At 47.0% G+C, this 16,141-nt stretch overlaps 2 protein-coding genes across 2 annotated transcripts; one reads left to right on the top strand and one right to left on the bottom strand.

The window, feature by feature from the left end:
* Positions 1-2,221: 2,221 nt before the first annotated feature.
* F4822DRAFT_92742 (uncharacterized protein) lies at positions 2,222-4,864 on the bottom strand. Its single transcript, XM_051464174.1, has 3 exons — positions 4,318-4,864; positions 3,315-4,175; positions 2,222-3,266 (listed from the first exon to the last, which is right to left on the bottom strand). Exons 2-3 carry the CDS (start codon positions 4,138-4,140, stop codon positions 2,395-2,397), a joined length of 1,698 nt encoding a protein of 565 aa, XP_051308885.1. The 5' UTR covers positions 4,141-4,175; positions 4,318-4,864; the 3' UTR covers positions 2,222-2,394.
* Positions 4,865-6,902: 2,038 nt separating this feature from the next.
* F4822DRAFT_435041 (uncharacterized protein) lies at positions 6,903-7,882 on the top strand (the record flags this gene model as incomplete). Its single annotated transcript, XM_051462114.1, has 2 exons — positions 6,903-7,027; positions 7,780-7,882. The coding sequence occupies 2 exons, from the start codon at positions 6,903-6,905 to the stop codon at positions 7,880-7,882; spliced, it is 228 nt and encodes a 75-aa protein (XP_051308884.1).
* Between the last annotated feature and the right edge of the window lie 8,259 nt (positions 7,883-16,141).

Raw genomic sequence — 16,141 nt, 5'->3', positions numbered from 1 at the left:
TTTGGTTGCCTATTTATCTGCCTGCCCGCCGGTCGGTAGGTTGGGGCTTACATCGACTAGGTGGTATACATACACGACCCGTATTATTGCAGTTTATTACGTACCGAGAATATGTAGGTGGGTAAATATTCTGCTTCTCGCCCCAAGCCGTTGGTTCTGGACTTCTGGAACGGTACCTAGGCCGAAGAGCACGTATGTATATAAGGAGAAAGGAGGGTGATGTACATATAACATATACAAAGATACAACATACATCACTCTACCTACTCTACCTCGTTATAACCCAGTACCCAGTTAGCACTTTACACCTAGATATAGTTACCCACATACGCCCTACAGGATACATATGTGCCTCACGCGTGTAAGCCAGTCCGGGCCGCTTCTAGGTAATGTACCTACCTAGGAATGAGCACAAGTATAGGATCCCTGGTCTCGAACGATCTATCCGCAATTGTCCGCTGAGTAATAAACAAGATGCAAAAGTGTATAAGCAGCAGCAAACGTTGGTTCTTTATCTATATAGTAAGAATCTGGGGTCTGATAGGAGGGGGTAATACGACTGTATTACCTACCTAAGTACCTACTACGTACTTACATGTTAAGTATCTCGATGTTTGTGTTATTCTGGGTTTGCAAGTGTCATGTACCTAATCAAGTAATGTATCTGGGTATGTATACTTAGAGATTGTTGGGTATGGTTGATTCTAAGAGCTTGCAAAGGTGAGGCTTAGAGCATATGACATACGATTATCGTCTTCTTACCTACCTAGGTATGCAAGGGGTGGATTTCTGCAGCAGGGCGAAACAGGCAAGCTCTACTTACTGCTTAAGCCTGGTAGATCATGAAAGCTGATGTATCCTCCTAGTCACTCGAGTATGCCTCCGTAAATCTTTGAGTGTCAGTCTCACGTTCCTGGTGCAAGTTAATTATTCCAATTCCAAACGAGTATTGATTTGTATTACCCTGTTGCGCTTTGATGCTTTGCCTTCCGCGCAACTCCGCCTGAGAGTGACTAAAAAACTGTAAACAAGAATCGGTAGAGTGGTCCTCTCCCTCACTCCCTCAGGAGAGGGAGGTAATCCAAGCTCCGTACATAAAAGAATCCCGGTATCCCTCCCTGGTGATGCAAATTTGACCCCCCGAAAAAAAAAAAACCTATGGAAAGAGAAGCATTCGTGGAGAATAGACAAGACAGCCGTATCCAAATTCAATCAATGAGCATGGGTCTGACCGTCTCCCCCTTCAGGGGATCGAATAATCCGTTCGACCCATTGTTGTACCCAAGCCCGAACGGTGGCGAAAATTACTCGAGACCAAGCGGCGAAACAGAGTAAACTCCTCCAATGCTGACTGACTGACTGAAAGTGGGTTACTTCCAATTTCCCCCATGAGAGAGGCAACGTGAAACCTTTGATAGAAGGTTGAATAGTAACAAAAGACGAAGGAGATAACAAAGAATATAATCAGCAAATAACCTCCTTAGCCCATATGACCTAAAAACAAGACAGTACCTCCCGCCAGTTATGCAATGCGACGACCATGAGTGATTAGAGTAGGGTAAGATAATAACAGCCAAGCCGGGAAGCCTCGTCTCCCGGGCGCCCTTAATCCAAGTGTCACGGTTAAGCTACCATATGGGTAGCCAAGAGAGATAATCGTTTCTCTTGGACTCGTGACGGGCGGCTAAGGTAATTCCTTATAGGTAATACCACGCCTAGGGCGACCGGGAGATCGACTCCCGCTGGCGGTCGACATCGTATAACAGAGGGCAAGCGTGTAGTAGCCCCCTGGATCTCGCCTCTGATAATCACGAGATGGTATGTACTCCGCTGTCAGATAGCGGGTTGCGAGCATTTATGGTGTAAAGGGTATCGCAGAAAATAAAACCGACGATTTCTGTAATCGTCTGAAACGAATGGAAGATAGATTGTGAGATGAAATAATAAGTGTAGGAAACGACGAAAAGCCGTAGTGGTATCAAGTGTATATGCAAAATGCCGTCTGAAAATTGAGCTTCGACAAAATGATTGGCTGGCCGTAGTCTCATGATGCAACGTAAAGCGCAAAGCAGTACAGCCTGCCAATTCGTAATGCTGCCCGAACGAACGTGAATCCGGCAAACCCCTTTAAATATGCGACAAAAGACGATCCTCCGACTCCTCTATTGCTGGACCGGGCCGAATAGTGCAAGTAGGGACATAGCCTCACTAAATCAAAGGACCACCCCGATGATGTGAATGCTGGGTATAATAGATCGGTTCAAGTTTCCTCCCATGAGTGTAGAGTGCGAACGGCGACCTTGTGGATGAGTGATAGAATCGACAGCCGAATTTGGCGTCTCCCCTGAGCTCGAGTATGGCCATTTACCCGTGACCTGCAATCCCCGCTCCAGCTCACTGAGGCGGGTTAGCCCACCAAGTCCCGCTAGCCGACGTTTGTGGGTTATTCCACGTAGAAGTTACGGCTGGTCCTGGTCCGGGGTTTTGAGGCATAAACTGTCTAGGTGTCTGTTCGGGAGGGTACATGCCTTGCCCGGTAGTGGGATAGCTCTGGTTTAGGCCCGGCATACCATGGTATTGCATAGTACTTGGTTGCATTTGGGGAGTTCCTCCTGAATGACGGAGCTGAGGAGCTGGCGACTGCTGAGGATGGGGAGAAGGCTGAGACTGGGTTGTATAGCCTTGGTAATGCTGAGGCGTCTGCGGCGTTTGAGGAGGCCCCCACATCTGGTTCGATGAGCCGTAGTTGTATGCCGGGGCACCTTGAGACATGTTATTTGAAGCGCCAGGTTGGATATTGGAAGGCCTCGACTGCTTCTGAGAAGATGATTGCGGCACACCCCGCATTGAAGTCTGGCTCATTGGCTGCTGCGAGTGGATGGACTGCGAGTAAGGTGGTGCGGTCATCATCATTTGTGGGCTCTGATTTGGGACGATGCCAGGAGTGTGCATACTTGCCGAGGCGGCGTGAGGAGACTGGTTCGCACGCGATGTGGGCAGGGAGGACTCAGTAGTGACAGGCTGGGTAGTGGCCGGTTGTTCGTGATTTCTTCTCCATAGATTATTCATATAGTCGGTTCGCATCTCGCGCTGCTGGTTGATGGATCGACTGAATTCGGCGGCATGGTGCGCCTGCTGGTGTATCTCCCCGATGGAGCTGGCTTGAGTTCTGTCCTGGTAGGCTGGACCGGTTATTTCCTGCCGAGGACCTCCTTTAATAAAATTGCTGTAGTCTCGAGTCCTCGTATCGTTAAGATCTGGTCCTACTGTTATCATGGGCATTCTGGTCGAATTTCCTGGCGGTCCCATCATACCTGGTTGAACAAGCGGTTGCGGAGCGCCACCAAATTGGGGGTTATTCGCATAAACAATCTCACCGTGTGGGCCTCCTGGGAGTGGCGTCATACTATTGTTTGCCTCAGCTGCTGCTTCTCTGGCTTTAGATGCGCCTGGTCTCTTCTCCCCCGCAAGGTCGGCTTCTGTAAAACCTTGCTTCCTCGCCTTCTGTTCCCAGTAATCATCGCGCACTCTTCGTCCATTCACTATTACTCTACTCCCGAATTGCCGAAACATTGACCGCGCCGTAACGATAGCTATTTGTCTCGACCTATACGAGAACGGCAGTATTTCTTGGGAGACCAGGTCATCCTTCTCTACTTGATTCGCAATAATCTTAAATAGCGATCTATTCTTGTTAAACAACAAGTACGAATCCCTGTATCCAAGTACTCTTGCGCATTCTGTCGCCAGCATAAATAATTTCTCGCCGCGATTAGGGACAAGGAACGTTCGGCATCGATATTCACGGCCGCCTAAGAGCTGACCATTAGGCAAAACTTTCTTCTCGCCGGACTCATCAATTTCGCGCGGTAGGTATTCATCGTTACCGGGGCCAAGCTGGTCGGTAGTGTGGTCGCGCACGGTCGGGAGTGCCTTCAGAGTCGTCTTAGTGGGGGTTGTCTTTGGCGGAGGCGACGCTTGAGCCGGAGCATAGCTACCGACATGTCCGGGCAGCGCGGAGTTCTGGGACTGCGGAGTATGAGGTGGTATGGACTGCGACATTTGAGCGGGAGGGGGAGGGGGAGGAATTGAGGTTTGATTCGGTGGTTCTGGGACGTCACCAGGAACTCGCGATTTCATCGGTCGGCCGCGTTTTCTAGGCTGCTTTGAATCACCTGCGATGCGACGATAGGGGATTAGCAGGTACTCCCTTGCGGCAGCGCGTTGCACGACAACATGATGTAACCTGAACACATGATGCGCACAGCGGCAAACCGTGGAATATAGGTAGGAACACAAGATGAGATGGGGCCTTACCATCATCTCCGGGGATCTCAGATGCGGTCGCGTCGTGATAGGGATCCGGAGAACGACTTCGCTTGAGACCTCGAGGAGCTTGATTCAATAATTCTGCGCAATTAGGAACGTTAAATCAGTAATCAGCGCCTTTAATGACACAATGACAACAGCAACACGACAGCTAAACTAGGCGGGGCATGATATCGAAAGGATGCGCCGGGTATAAGCCATCGCGACGATGATTGTATGTCAATCACAATCGCGTCGTTCTCGCTAGCTAGGGCGGGACGGGAGGCGACGGATAAATAACGACGATGATGGCGATCATCGGTAGTAAGGAAAGGGAGAGAATATGTGTTCAGGCGGGTAAGGGCGAGGGTAAGCGAGAAGATATCGTGCTTTTCTCTCTTCTCTCCCAGCCTTCTTTTATTCTTTCTTTCAGACGAACAACATCGCCCGCGGGTGTAGTAAGGCAAGGCGCAACGCAAAAGAGAGGAAATAAAAAAGGCTGAACGACGAGACAGGAAAAGGAGAGGCTGTTATTATAAAAAAGAAGACGGTTTAACTCACCAGAATTGAGGGCGGCAGGGTTGATAGTTGCGGGATTGATGGTCGCACCCTCAGCGCCGTTAGGCTGGGTGGAATACATTCGGGCGGGCGACGATGCGATGTTGCACGTCAGGCGGCGGAAGAGACGTGGAGAAAGCTGTGCCTGCAGAGCGACGTGTCTTGATATAGTTGGACTAGAAGAAAAGGGCGGAGGATGGGTGAATGACGCGCGCAACAAGGCGAGGGTAGTAGATCTTGGAAAGATGGCAAGTGTGCTTGCTTCGAGGGGGACGATGCAGGATTACTCGTGCATGTGGTTGGTAGATTGGCGCAAACCCAAGTTCCAAGTCTTCGTATCGTATCGGGGTCGATACCATGGATGTACGGTTATGTATGGTTATGTATGTAGTGTACCCCGTCTGTGTGTGTGCAGAGTGTGCAGTAATGTGCAGTGCAGTATGCGCAGTATGTAGCGCATGTATGATGTACTTATACCGGGGGCCGACAGGTACCTAGCTTCGGTACTACTGCGCTGCGTTAGATGTTCCAAATGTGGGCCACGACCCCGGGCGAAATGATTATGTATTTAGACGAATTTGATCGACTTTGGGGGTTGAGGGAGGGGGGGGAATAATAATGATTGCGACTGTAAATTGTGTAATCGTGTAGAATAGAAGAAATATTTCGCGAAGAGACGGAAACTTCAAAACGAAATAATGATTATTTCGTTTTTCGCGCGCGGAGGAAATTTGTTGAATATTAATAAATCGAATTTCCCTTCGTTCATATTTCTCTTCATGAGCTTCTGTTTCTGCTTCTCCTACTTCACAACACACTTCTTTCCCTACGTCTATTTCTTGGTTTTCCCCAATTTGTGTGGGTGTCTCTTCCCCGTCGTATAAGCTAGGTTGAAGAGACAGAAAGGGCGAGAGAGTTAGAGAGTTAGTGGATGCTTTAGATAGTTCCGGATCCTAGACGCCGAGTCCTTGTTCAGCTGCTGTTTCGCCTCTTGCTCCGAGAGAGTTGCCCCCTTCATAAGTCCGCAAGGCTTTTTTTAATAGTGGGAGGGAGGGGAATAAAAGACTGGCCTCTCTCTCTCTCTGTATGTTTAGAGGGGCAAGTTAGTTGAATAAGAGGACTCCTAAGGCCGGCGACCAAGTAGGGTTATAGGTGTAAGTAAAAAAGCGGCGTGTTGGAACAAACTCCCTTTCTGTCGCCGTCTTCCGTTCTCGATATTAGTCTTACGACAATATCAATGATATTATTATTGACGTTGATATTTTCTTCTCTGCGTTCCTCGTTTCAGATGTCGTTGAATCGTGCAGAGGCCTATCGCAAACCGCAATGATAGGCACAGACAGGGCAGGCTGCGAGTTAGAATCTGGGGTGTGGTGTGGCAGCGGATGGCAGCAGTAGCAGCAGTATGTACAGAACAGAAGTTGATAACGACTGGATGGGAGGGATGGAGAGATGGAGGGATGGATGGGCGGCACCTGTGGGTGGATCGACGGGTAGCCAAGCCCAGATGGTGTCCTGCTTCTCTTGCTTCTGCCGGGCTACCTCTTTCGGGCCAGGATCAAGCAGGTAAAGCTAAAGAAAGTAGACAATAGTGGTAGTAGTTATTAGCTGACTAGAGCTAACCACTAATTCTGCGTTGGATGCTGTGATTTGTTCTACTATGGTAAGCTTCTTCGGTTGCTTGCGCCGAGCTTCGGGTTGGTTTCTCTTAAGAACGGAATCAATAGGATATATCAGCCAATATAGCAAAGCCAGGAAGTAAGATGTAAGATTCGTATGCGTGTTATGCCTGTATACGCATGTATGTGTATGTAGATTATGTATGTAGGTAGGTAGATATATGTGTGTGTGGTACAGAGTGTGTGGTATAATGAATGGTTCTGGGTATGTATGATGGTAAGTGAGAAAAAAATAAAAAGTATGTACGCCTGGCTGGGTTGTATGTACGATAATATGCGACTGAATGCGAACTAAGAAAATGGAGCTTAGGGTAGATAGGTAGTAGCTTCTTTCTTTAGAATCGTCGTCGTTTTGCAATGGCAACTGCGATTGCGCTCTTGCAGGTTGCAACGGTTATGACGGTTATGAGAGGGAAAGAGCAAGACGCGATATGGTATAGCGGCATGTGTATAATGCGGATTAAAGTCAAACGCAAGAGCGGGTATGCAAGTGCTGGATAGGGCCAGATACGGGTTTATCTCAAAAGAGCCCCGCGAACCCGGGATTATAATTAGATGGTGGAATGGGAAGGGAATGGAGACAGGATATGATAGTCGGAAAGCGCGCAGTACCAGCAAGAGAGTAACAAAATGCGACCATAACCCAACGGGGGGATGAAGCAAGATGGCGAATAATGATGAATAACAGTAATCCAGTAATCAGCAACGCCGAGGAGAGTGGCCGAACTGGTCAAGGGTCCATGGACGGGGACAGGGGGGTGACAAGAGAGTTGACCGGGGGGTTCTACGTGCAAGCCCAGACGCAGAACGACAAGGGCAGGGGATGAGCATATGAACAGGGGGGTATGATCCTTGTCTAGAGCAGCTGGGCAACTGAAGGCAGCTGGGGGTTGGGCAAATGAGAGAAAATGCAAGTTACTTCATTCAGAGTGAGTCTTGAGGAATAGATGTACATACCTAACTAATCCGCTAGGGATACATAGACAGATGCATAGTTCGCCGCTAAAGTCTCGGATGTGGCAATAGTCGTTGCAAAGGAGTGATGTTAGTTTAAAAGTGATATCTCTGTCTACCAGTAGTAGGATATATATAACAAGACAAGGCTTGATCGGCTTCATCAATCACGACACGACATTGACCAGTCAGCTGGATGATTTCTTCGTATTGGCAGCTAGCCGAAGTCATTGCTCAGCCTTACATGGCTAGTTGCTAAAGAAGCTAACGAAGACGGAAGACACATATCAGAACACAACTGGCACTGTGAGGTTCAAGCCGAAGATCGTTGGATCGAGATGGAATTGGATTGCAACTTGCAGGCTCAGACTTCCGGTCGATGATGTGATCCGGACTTTGGATTCAACTTGTGAAATAAGAATTTGACTAGCCTACCCGTAGATAATTCATGCTAATAAGCTATTAAATGCCTTATTTGGTAACTATAAGCTACAACTCCTTGTACATACGTCTATAGAAATAAGAAAATAAACAAGAAAGATACATTTGCAATCGTATAATACTTAGGAAGCAGTACAGCGTCACACAACGCGTGGGTAAAGATACCCAACTTGGATAAGCCCCGCATTAGCGTGTTGCTGATTTTATCATCTTGATGATAGCATGGCATGTACTGTATATGGAGATACGTAGTCCTTGTTACGTAGTCCTTGTATGAGAATAGAAGTTCCAAGAGATTTTTACCTATCTAATTACCAGCATAGCAACATGGGTTGGTTAGATGGATGTCCTTAATATTATCGACGCCGGCATACCATTAAAATTAGAAGATGATGAAAAAGAGAGTTGGAAACAATATTTAATAAAAGATAAAAGAGCATTCGAGCTAAGCCGGATCCCCAATGCGGCCACGATGTTACAGTTTGCCCAGTTCTTCGGGTAGGGGAAAACTTTAAATAAGTAAGAATAACTTTCATCATACATATAAGTGCATTCACATATAGGCTTTTTATTAAAAGAAGAAGAAAAAATTATGAAGATTATATACATATACATTACATATATGCCTACATATAAGCCGTGATACGTGCAAGTGTCACGCATAGATAGCCTTACAAGTTGTGCCGCTCGCTGTTTTTGGATTGATTAACCACGTTCACTCGCTGCTACATAGAACTGGGTTAAAAATGGGATCCGTTGCTACATGCGATATGGTATCACATTCGGCATAATACAGATCGCGCATTATTACTACGGTATATGTATGAAAAGAACGTGTCGGACATGGCTAGGCAACTATTAAAGGACCATTAGGAAGAACCTTTTTTACATTTGGGTACGTTACATATTATACCTAATGCTATGTATTATATATCGAGTATCGTTATAGCAGATACATCCATCTATATATGAAGGTACTTTTGTATGTACGTACTTAAGTTAGTCCTATCGGCGCATCGGTGGAGTTGCGGGAAGATTTGACCCGGTCAAATGTTTCAAAACCGGGAGCTTCCAAGGTTCACCCAATTAATTGATTATTGTGGAAGGTGGAAGGGACCGTAAAATAATAGGTAATAATTCATGAATAGAAAAATAGAATTTAGCTCTAGCCTTAAATTCGTGGTATACAAGGTTTCGCCCGAGTAAAAACGGTGGAGCCGCAGTTCCCGACGGATTTTTTTAATCGGCGCTTTTTTTTCATCTTTGCAGCTACCTAGGTACATTACATTAATTGATTAATACTTTTCTTTTCTGCAATAGCTTCAGCTCTTCTTCACACATACATCACATACATAGACCTACATCCACTTATATACCTACACTTGCATCCGCGTATACATCCCCATATACATATACATATATACATAATCAGATGTCTTTTTTTTCCTTCTCGAATATCTGGTCCCATCAGCGCAACCCCTAAGAATTGCCTCTTAGGGAACATTCTACGGAACTAACTGTGGAGCAAGCCAACCGGACAAGCGTGGACAAGCATCCTGATCGACCCCCGAAATGGGTTTCGAGTGTACCCGAGGACAATGCAGAGTCATACGTACCAGTCTCAGACCTATGTAGATGCTAATGTAGATTTACTAGCGATTGCAGTTCAGCGGAGATTGTAAAGTTTTACCAATCCAAAGAAAAAAAAGAAAGGATGAATCGAAAATTGCGGGTGACGGCCGCAGAATCTCCCAAAAAATCATGAAATATGCAGCGAAGACATAATACAACGCGCCTTGGTGCAAGGCGACGGCTCACGAATGGAACTTGAACAAGGTATGTACTGTATGTATTGTCCGTATCTGGTTGGGTATTACATATATGTAATGCATTAGGGAGCTAATAAATATAAGTCGGTAGGTGAGACTATCCGACGGCATCATGGCTAAAGAGGTATATGCTCCGTCGTACTTCTACCTAGAACAATTCCCAACATCATCCTAATAATCAAGAAGAAACTACCTAGGAGTTGTCGTGCCGCCAAAACGCGAAATCACCATCGTGTAAGCAGCGTTGCGCGTCAAGCTGCTATATTTGCTTAGCTTCTGGTTATTATTTCCGAGCTTCCCTCGTTCCCCTTCTCCTTTGATCTTACCTGCATGACCTCATGCATGAAGGGATTCTGAGCTACCTACCAACATCGGACCAGCGTATTCTGTAGACTAACCCAACTGTGTAAGCTGGGCTTACGACATCTTTAGCACTGCATAGCACTACGGAGTGTCAGCAAAGACAACGGTGCATTTTAACACTTATCTACCTAGAACGGCCGAAAGGGCATCAATCATATCCTCTATCACCTATGAGCAAGACAGCCGACCGCCTAGTTAGCTCAGCGATGAGCGAGGCGCGATTCTTATTGGAAATGCCTCACATTTGCATACGCCGTTTAATCAGAAAGATGACCCCTACCAGCGGAGTCCTAATAATAAACGAGACGTCTCAGTCGCCGGCTGCGAGGCTGTCGCCGATAGATAGGGGACGTTGTATGTAGGTCAACCCGCAAGTAACCTTTTCTTTTCTAAATTATTACATACTACCTACCTAGGTACCTAGGTCAAAACGGGTATTCGACTTAAAATCCTCCCGTTCAAGCCAAGACATGTATACCCTCAAGGGTCAAGAAACAATAGCTGGAAGTGGCTTGTTATTACTACGGCTAGCTTCCTTCGTAGCCTGGACCAAAACCACGTAATATTTCGTCAGCACTTGTTCATAAAACCTCCTTCCGCGCGGCAGAACCCTCACGCCCAGCACATGCCAGGTTATGCGTATCCATTCCAATCCATAATTTCTAGGGTGGGAAAGTTGACTCACATTCAAATCCCACCTCATCCGAGAATCGCGAAAATGCATCGCTGCCCCGCTTCAGGAAACCCTTACTTACCACTTCACATGACCTCGAATTTTTAGTTATGACCTCATTAGAGCCAAGGGGATACCCAAGAAGATACCCAAGGAAAGATACTCCGTACAGTATGTAAGTACACAGACTGATCAGATAATCGATAGCTTCGCGGTGGATCGGTCTTGATCATCGAAACGAGTGAAGGGGAAGTTGATTAGTTTCAACACGAAGTACGAAGTGCGAAGTTACTAGCTTATTTCTAGCTCCGCCAGTCCAATCACCGTTCCCGAACTGCCTTCGGAGCCCTCACAGTAAAGTGCTTATTGGCTTACGAGCGCCACACCTCGGTGACGGCAAGTTTTGAACACTCTTCCGGAACATGCTAACTAAGACAAATGACAAGACAACAAGACAAACGGCGTTAACTAGCTATATTTCCAGATTTAAACGGAACTGACCTATTCGGCAACATTGATTCGGTATATCGTAACTAGTACTACTAGACACGGAGACCGGATATGGTGAGGAATCATCGTCACCACATCCCATTCCAGCTTAAGAGACGTAATATCTGGGGACTTATCCGCAAATGTCACATCATGGAAAAAAGATATAACCAAGAGCGGGCCTGTCTCACGTCGATATGGCTCTATCAAGCTTCACGGTTGGGTATTACTGATGCAAATCGTACCATTTCTTTCCACCGCTGAATCCATTGCTTTCATCCGTTGCTTAGATCTTCATCTAACAGGGCGTAACCAGCACGCTATTTGCGCACCTAAGTAGTCTAGATCTTAACCTCTCTTCCCGCTTGGCTGTCAACTAGCCTAGTACTTTTACTAGACTAAGATCTCTCGCTTCGACTTTAGTCTAGTGGTCTTCTAAGCGCCATTATCGTACGTATCGCGTGGGTGCTAAATGATGGGAATTTCATGCACCACTGTTATAGATTGGGCATGCTGTGCTCCTCGTGCATAAGGCGACTTCACCAGATTAGCTTCAAATCGCAGTACTCCTCTGCTTGCGGCGGCGAGTTTGAATATACACAACATACCCACCTCACTGATATACCAGCTACTGCTCCTTCACATGGAAACTGGATCTCGTGTAAAAGGGTCGCCGTACATCATACGGACATTTCTGCGAACACAGAACACAAAATTTTGTGATATGTTACCTATCAAAGACCCATGTCATACCGACTAAAACGGTTAGGTAGGACGAGGCCTTATGCCGTCTTCTTTCTTTCTGCACGATGCTGCAGCCAAGGTCCAGTTACATGTACATAGCTTCACTTATTCGTCGACTTGCATGAGCTCCACTTGGCGCCCGGATATCAGCCTGCCAGCCTTCCTGTCACGAGTCGCTCTATCAGATTTCCACTATCAAACGGCCGATCATCTGTTTTTTTACGACGGGTACAAGAAAAGAAGAATCAAATAAATCGACGCAGCGATCGCGGATCTAATCATAGGATATTGACAGATGTGTATACGATTGCCGATGCATCTATGGTCATTCCGACGTGTGGGGAGCTGCGACGAGCCGGACGAGTCTGAACTCACGGATATCACACAAGCTCACATGGCGCTATGTAGGAAGACGAAATTACCATCGCAAATCTTGTTGAAGAAACAAAATTCAACATGTCAATGTTTCACGATATGCTAGGAGACCCATCAAAAAGCCTGAGATGGAACCTAGAGGGCGTCATTAAGCATCGCGACCAATAATCGGGCGAGCCGGGCTTCAGACGCTTGACCGGCTCCCGTCATGGTCGACATGTGTCGAAACGCGTCGTGATTGGCCTACTTAGGACGATCCCTGCATCTCGTATACAGTATTAAACATAGTATGCGGAAGAGCGCCACAGCTGAAGAAACTAGGCCACAGTAGATAAGCTATATTATACTATAGAAGAGGAGGCTTGAGTACAAGATCTTAGCGATGATCAGGGAATGGACGGAACAGACGGAACGAAAAGAAAAAACAATTATAACATTATTTTCCATACCGAGGACGCACATCGTAAACTTGTGCTCGTATATTAATCTTACTTACAGTTGAATTACCGTCAGATCCGAATCTTACGGACACGGGGACGTTGTTGGTAGGTAAGGTACATGGAAAAACCACATATCCCCAAGTCATCTCTCGGTCGAGCCAAGAAGCATGGCCCTGAACGGACACCGTGCAATACGTATAGCGCGACAAGAGCCCCGGCTTATACCCATCTTATCCCCGGTAGTTGAGCGACCGGGAATGGACGCTCCGTTCAGGTTTCGACTCACATAAGAGCAGGTAGGAGAAATTACCCCTCACTTCACCTCGCGGCCTGGTTCCGCCTACGACATTACTATTCCTCTTGCTATCGAAAAGGAAAAAATAGCGCCCGGGATGATTATGATGCTAGACTTTCTAGATCTATAATAGGCGTCTCGATATAGAGGTGGATAAGGAGATTAGAAACACCCGTTTTCTATAGTCCACCATGTGACCGGTGGAGATCCCTGAATATACGATGGGCCAAACCGTACCGTTATAGAGACCTAGAACGGCTTGGGATTAACTAGTTAAACTGGAGTAAAAATGAAAAGATGGTGTGGAGCGATCGAAGTCGAAGAAGAGTGAATGAGACGTATACTAAACTCCCTGTAAAGTGTAGAGGAGGGGAACACAAAAAGGAGCATTAGGCTAGGTTAGGGGGGTGATGGCGCTGAGGATGAGCTTCTCCTCAGTTTGTTAGCTACCTAAAGGGGGGGAGGGAACTTTCTTGGAGCGACGGTCTTCCCCCGGCGATCATTGGTCGAAGCTATGAGGTGAGGTCTTGTCGGCCAACCAGCTGACACACATGAAGTTCAAGCCTGGAGCCGGAACCCACAGACCATCTGCAAATCATGATCCATCTTGGCGTATATTCATCTCCACTTTACCTTAAATGCAACCGCCCAAGCCGCCCGCGGTCCACTATCCACGCCCACGCCTACGCCCACGATCCCATCCGTGGATCCCCATCTGCCTACTAGGATACCGCACCCCCTACCCCCCCTACACTACTTCCACTACCTATGTACATAGCGTACCTAGTACTATGTTGGTAGGTCTTTTACTAGGATTTGTTTAGTTAGTATGTACCTACAATCTACGCAGTTCTTTAGTGCGCAGTGCTACCATCCATCTGCCACACCTTTCTACTCCTACAAGCACACCTTCAAGTTTGACAGGATAACTTAACAGGATATACTCGCATACCATCGCGTCTTTTCGCGTCGCATCCATCTCTTCTTTTTTTCTTGATTAACTATTAAAATGCTCTTATCTATCTCGTGTTTTATACATGTATGTGGCTTGATCAAGACCCACCCTCACGTTTCTCGAAACCGTCCGAGCCAACCGAGAACATGTTCCCCCAGATCAGACAGCCCTGAACCACCGAGCGTAAGCCTCTTTTCTTGGACACAGCCATGATCCGCACATATTACCATATCCATTCATCTATCATCCCGTGCCCCCCAGCCTCCACATAAACCCATGTGTAGCGAGATAGGAATACCTGATACCTGCGCGGCAATGCCACCACCCATGGCCTTGCACTCCCTTCCCTCCCTCCTCCCTCGGCAGATTCTCCTCAAGGAGTGCACTCCACGATCTGTTTTTATCAGAGAGCTTGCCGGACCACTTAGGGAACGCCCAGACTAAGCCTAACCTACCATAACACACAACTTAACATGAACCTGCTTTGCCTGCTGCTGCTCGTCCGTTGCTTCTTTGCTGCATGGCATGGGCACGACAGAGCGGGAGATTCCCCAGATCCCTGTTTACCCGCTCTTGCAGGCAGACGCACCCACAATTGATCGCTCTTAGTGTAGTGTAAGTCGGGCAAGGTTCTGTTTCTGGGTACATTTTACTATTACGACGATAAACCTGGGACATTGCGATTGTGGAGAGGAGGCACATCCTAACCAAGGTATATTTTTTCCATTTGTTTCTTTCGCTCCAGTGAACTGCCTCGTCTCTGCCGTGTTTCGAGTAAAGCACCCGAAATCTTCTAAATAACATGTTCCCCCATTATTAGCCAATGACGCAATCTATAAGTAAAGGGTGGGTATTTATAGCAACATCGTCGCTCGCGGAAGCCTGTATTTCGGCCGCGGTGGCTTGGCACGACTGTAGATACCTACCGAGTTCTGCAAGTTCAGGGTCTTCTTGTGAGGCCAAACTTACTATGACATGACCTCTTAGTACGACTTCTATTATCGACGTGGATGTAGTAGAACTTGCTGCGGTAAAACATAGGTACGTACGAAGAAGTCAGGTTACCGTTACGTAGCAGTAGTAATAGGAGGTCGGCGGTTCTTCAGTAGAACACGGGATGATCTGAAGATGGGATCTCAAACTCAATCTCATCAGCAACGCTTCGCTACCGAATCATAGGCTTGGCCTGTGGTTTGGTTCGTCTCGTCCATGAACCGGTGAAACCAACGCCATCCGATATGGCAACACCTCAAGGGTGCCACAGCATTCGGACAAAGTTCCTAGAGGTTGGCTGTAGAAGCATGTCTTGTATTTTCTTTTAATTATTCCTGATTTTTCACTATAGGCATGCTTTTTATTCTATTATATTCATTCCTTTTATGTTTTGGAATGGTGGCTGATGGTAATGTTTCATGTTTAAATCGACACTTCGTACTTACACGTCCATGGTCGTCCCCATGCCCACGTACATACGCGCACATACGCACATACGCATACATACATACATGTCTACCTGCTTCCTACTTTGCTCTGCCGAATGGTTCCCAAGCTCGATCATCTTTGAGGTAACCACCAAGAGAGAGACAAGACATTTCGGAAGCGACATCTTCTCCACGTTTGGGGCGAGTGGCTTCGCTAGGATGGACTCCTGTCAAGCCATGTTGAGTCAAGTTGAGTAAAACCAAACTTCGGCTTGTCGACCTACCGAAGCTGCCTCCCATAACATGCCCTCCGAGTCCCCTCCTACATACTCCTCCCTCGCCCTGTCTTGCCCTTCCGGTATCGCTACAGGTTAGCTAGGCATATTTCCAACCCCTTTCTAATAAGCCATCCAAGCAAACAACCGACGATACCTACTCACCCAGCAGGGAACATACACACACATGGCCTACGTAGGCCTTGGTTGAGCAACAATGGCGTACTCTAATTTCATGATAATTTTGCCATATCGTTCGATTTTCGATGCAGTCAACCATCCCCAGACCGTTAACTACCGCAGATCGACCATCTGCCTGCCTAGTTGCTTCGTTCTACATTA

Source organism: Hypoxylon trugodes, assembly GCF_022578975.1.
Source record: "Hypoxylon trugodes strain CBS 135444 unplaced genomic scaffold F4822scaffold_12, whole genome shotgun sequence".
Taxonomy (NCBI): Eukaryota; Fungi; Ascomycota; class Sordariomycetes; order Xylariales; family Hypoxylaceae; genus Hypoxylon; species Hypoxylon trugodes.
The sequence above is the reverse complement of the archived record's forward strand: the minus strand, read 5'-3'. Positions and strand labels throughout refer to the sequence as shown.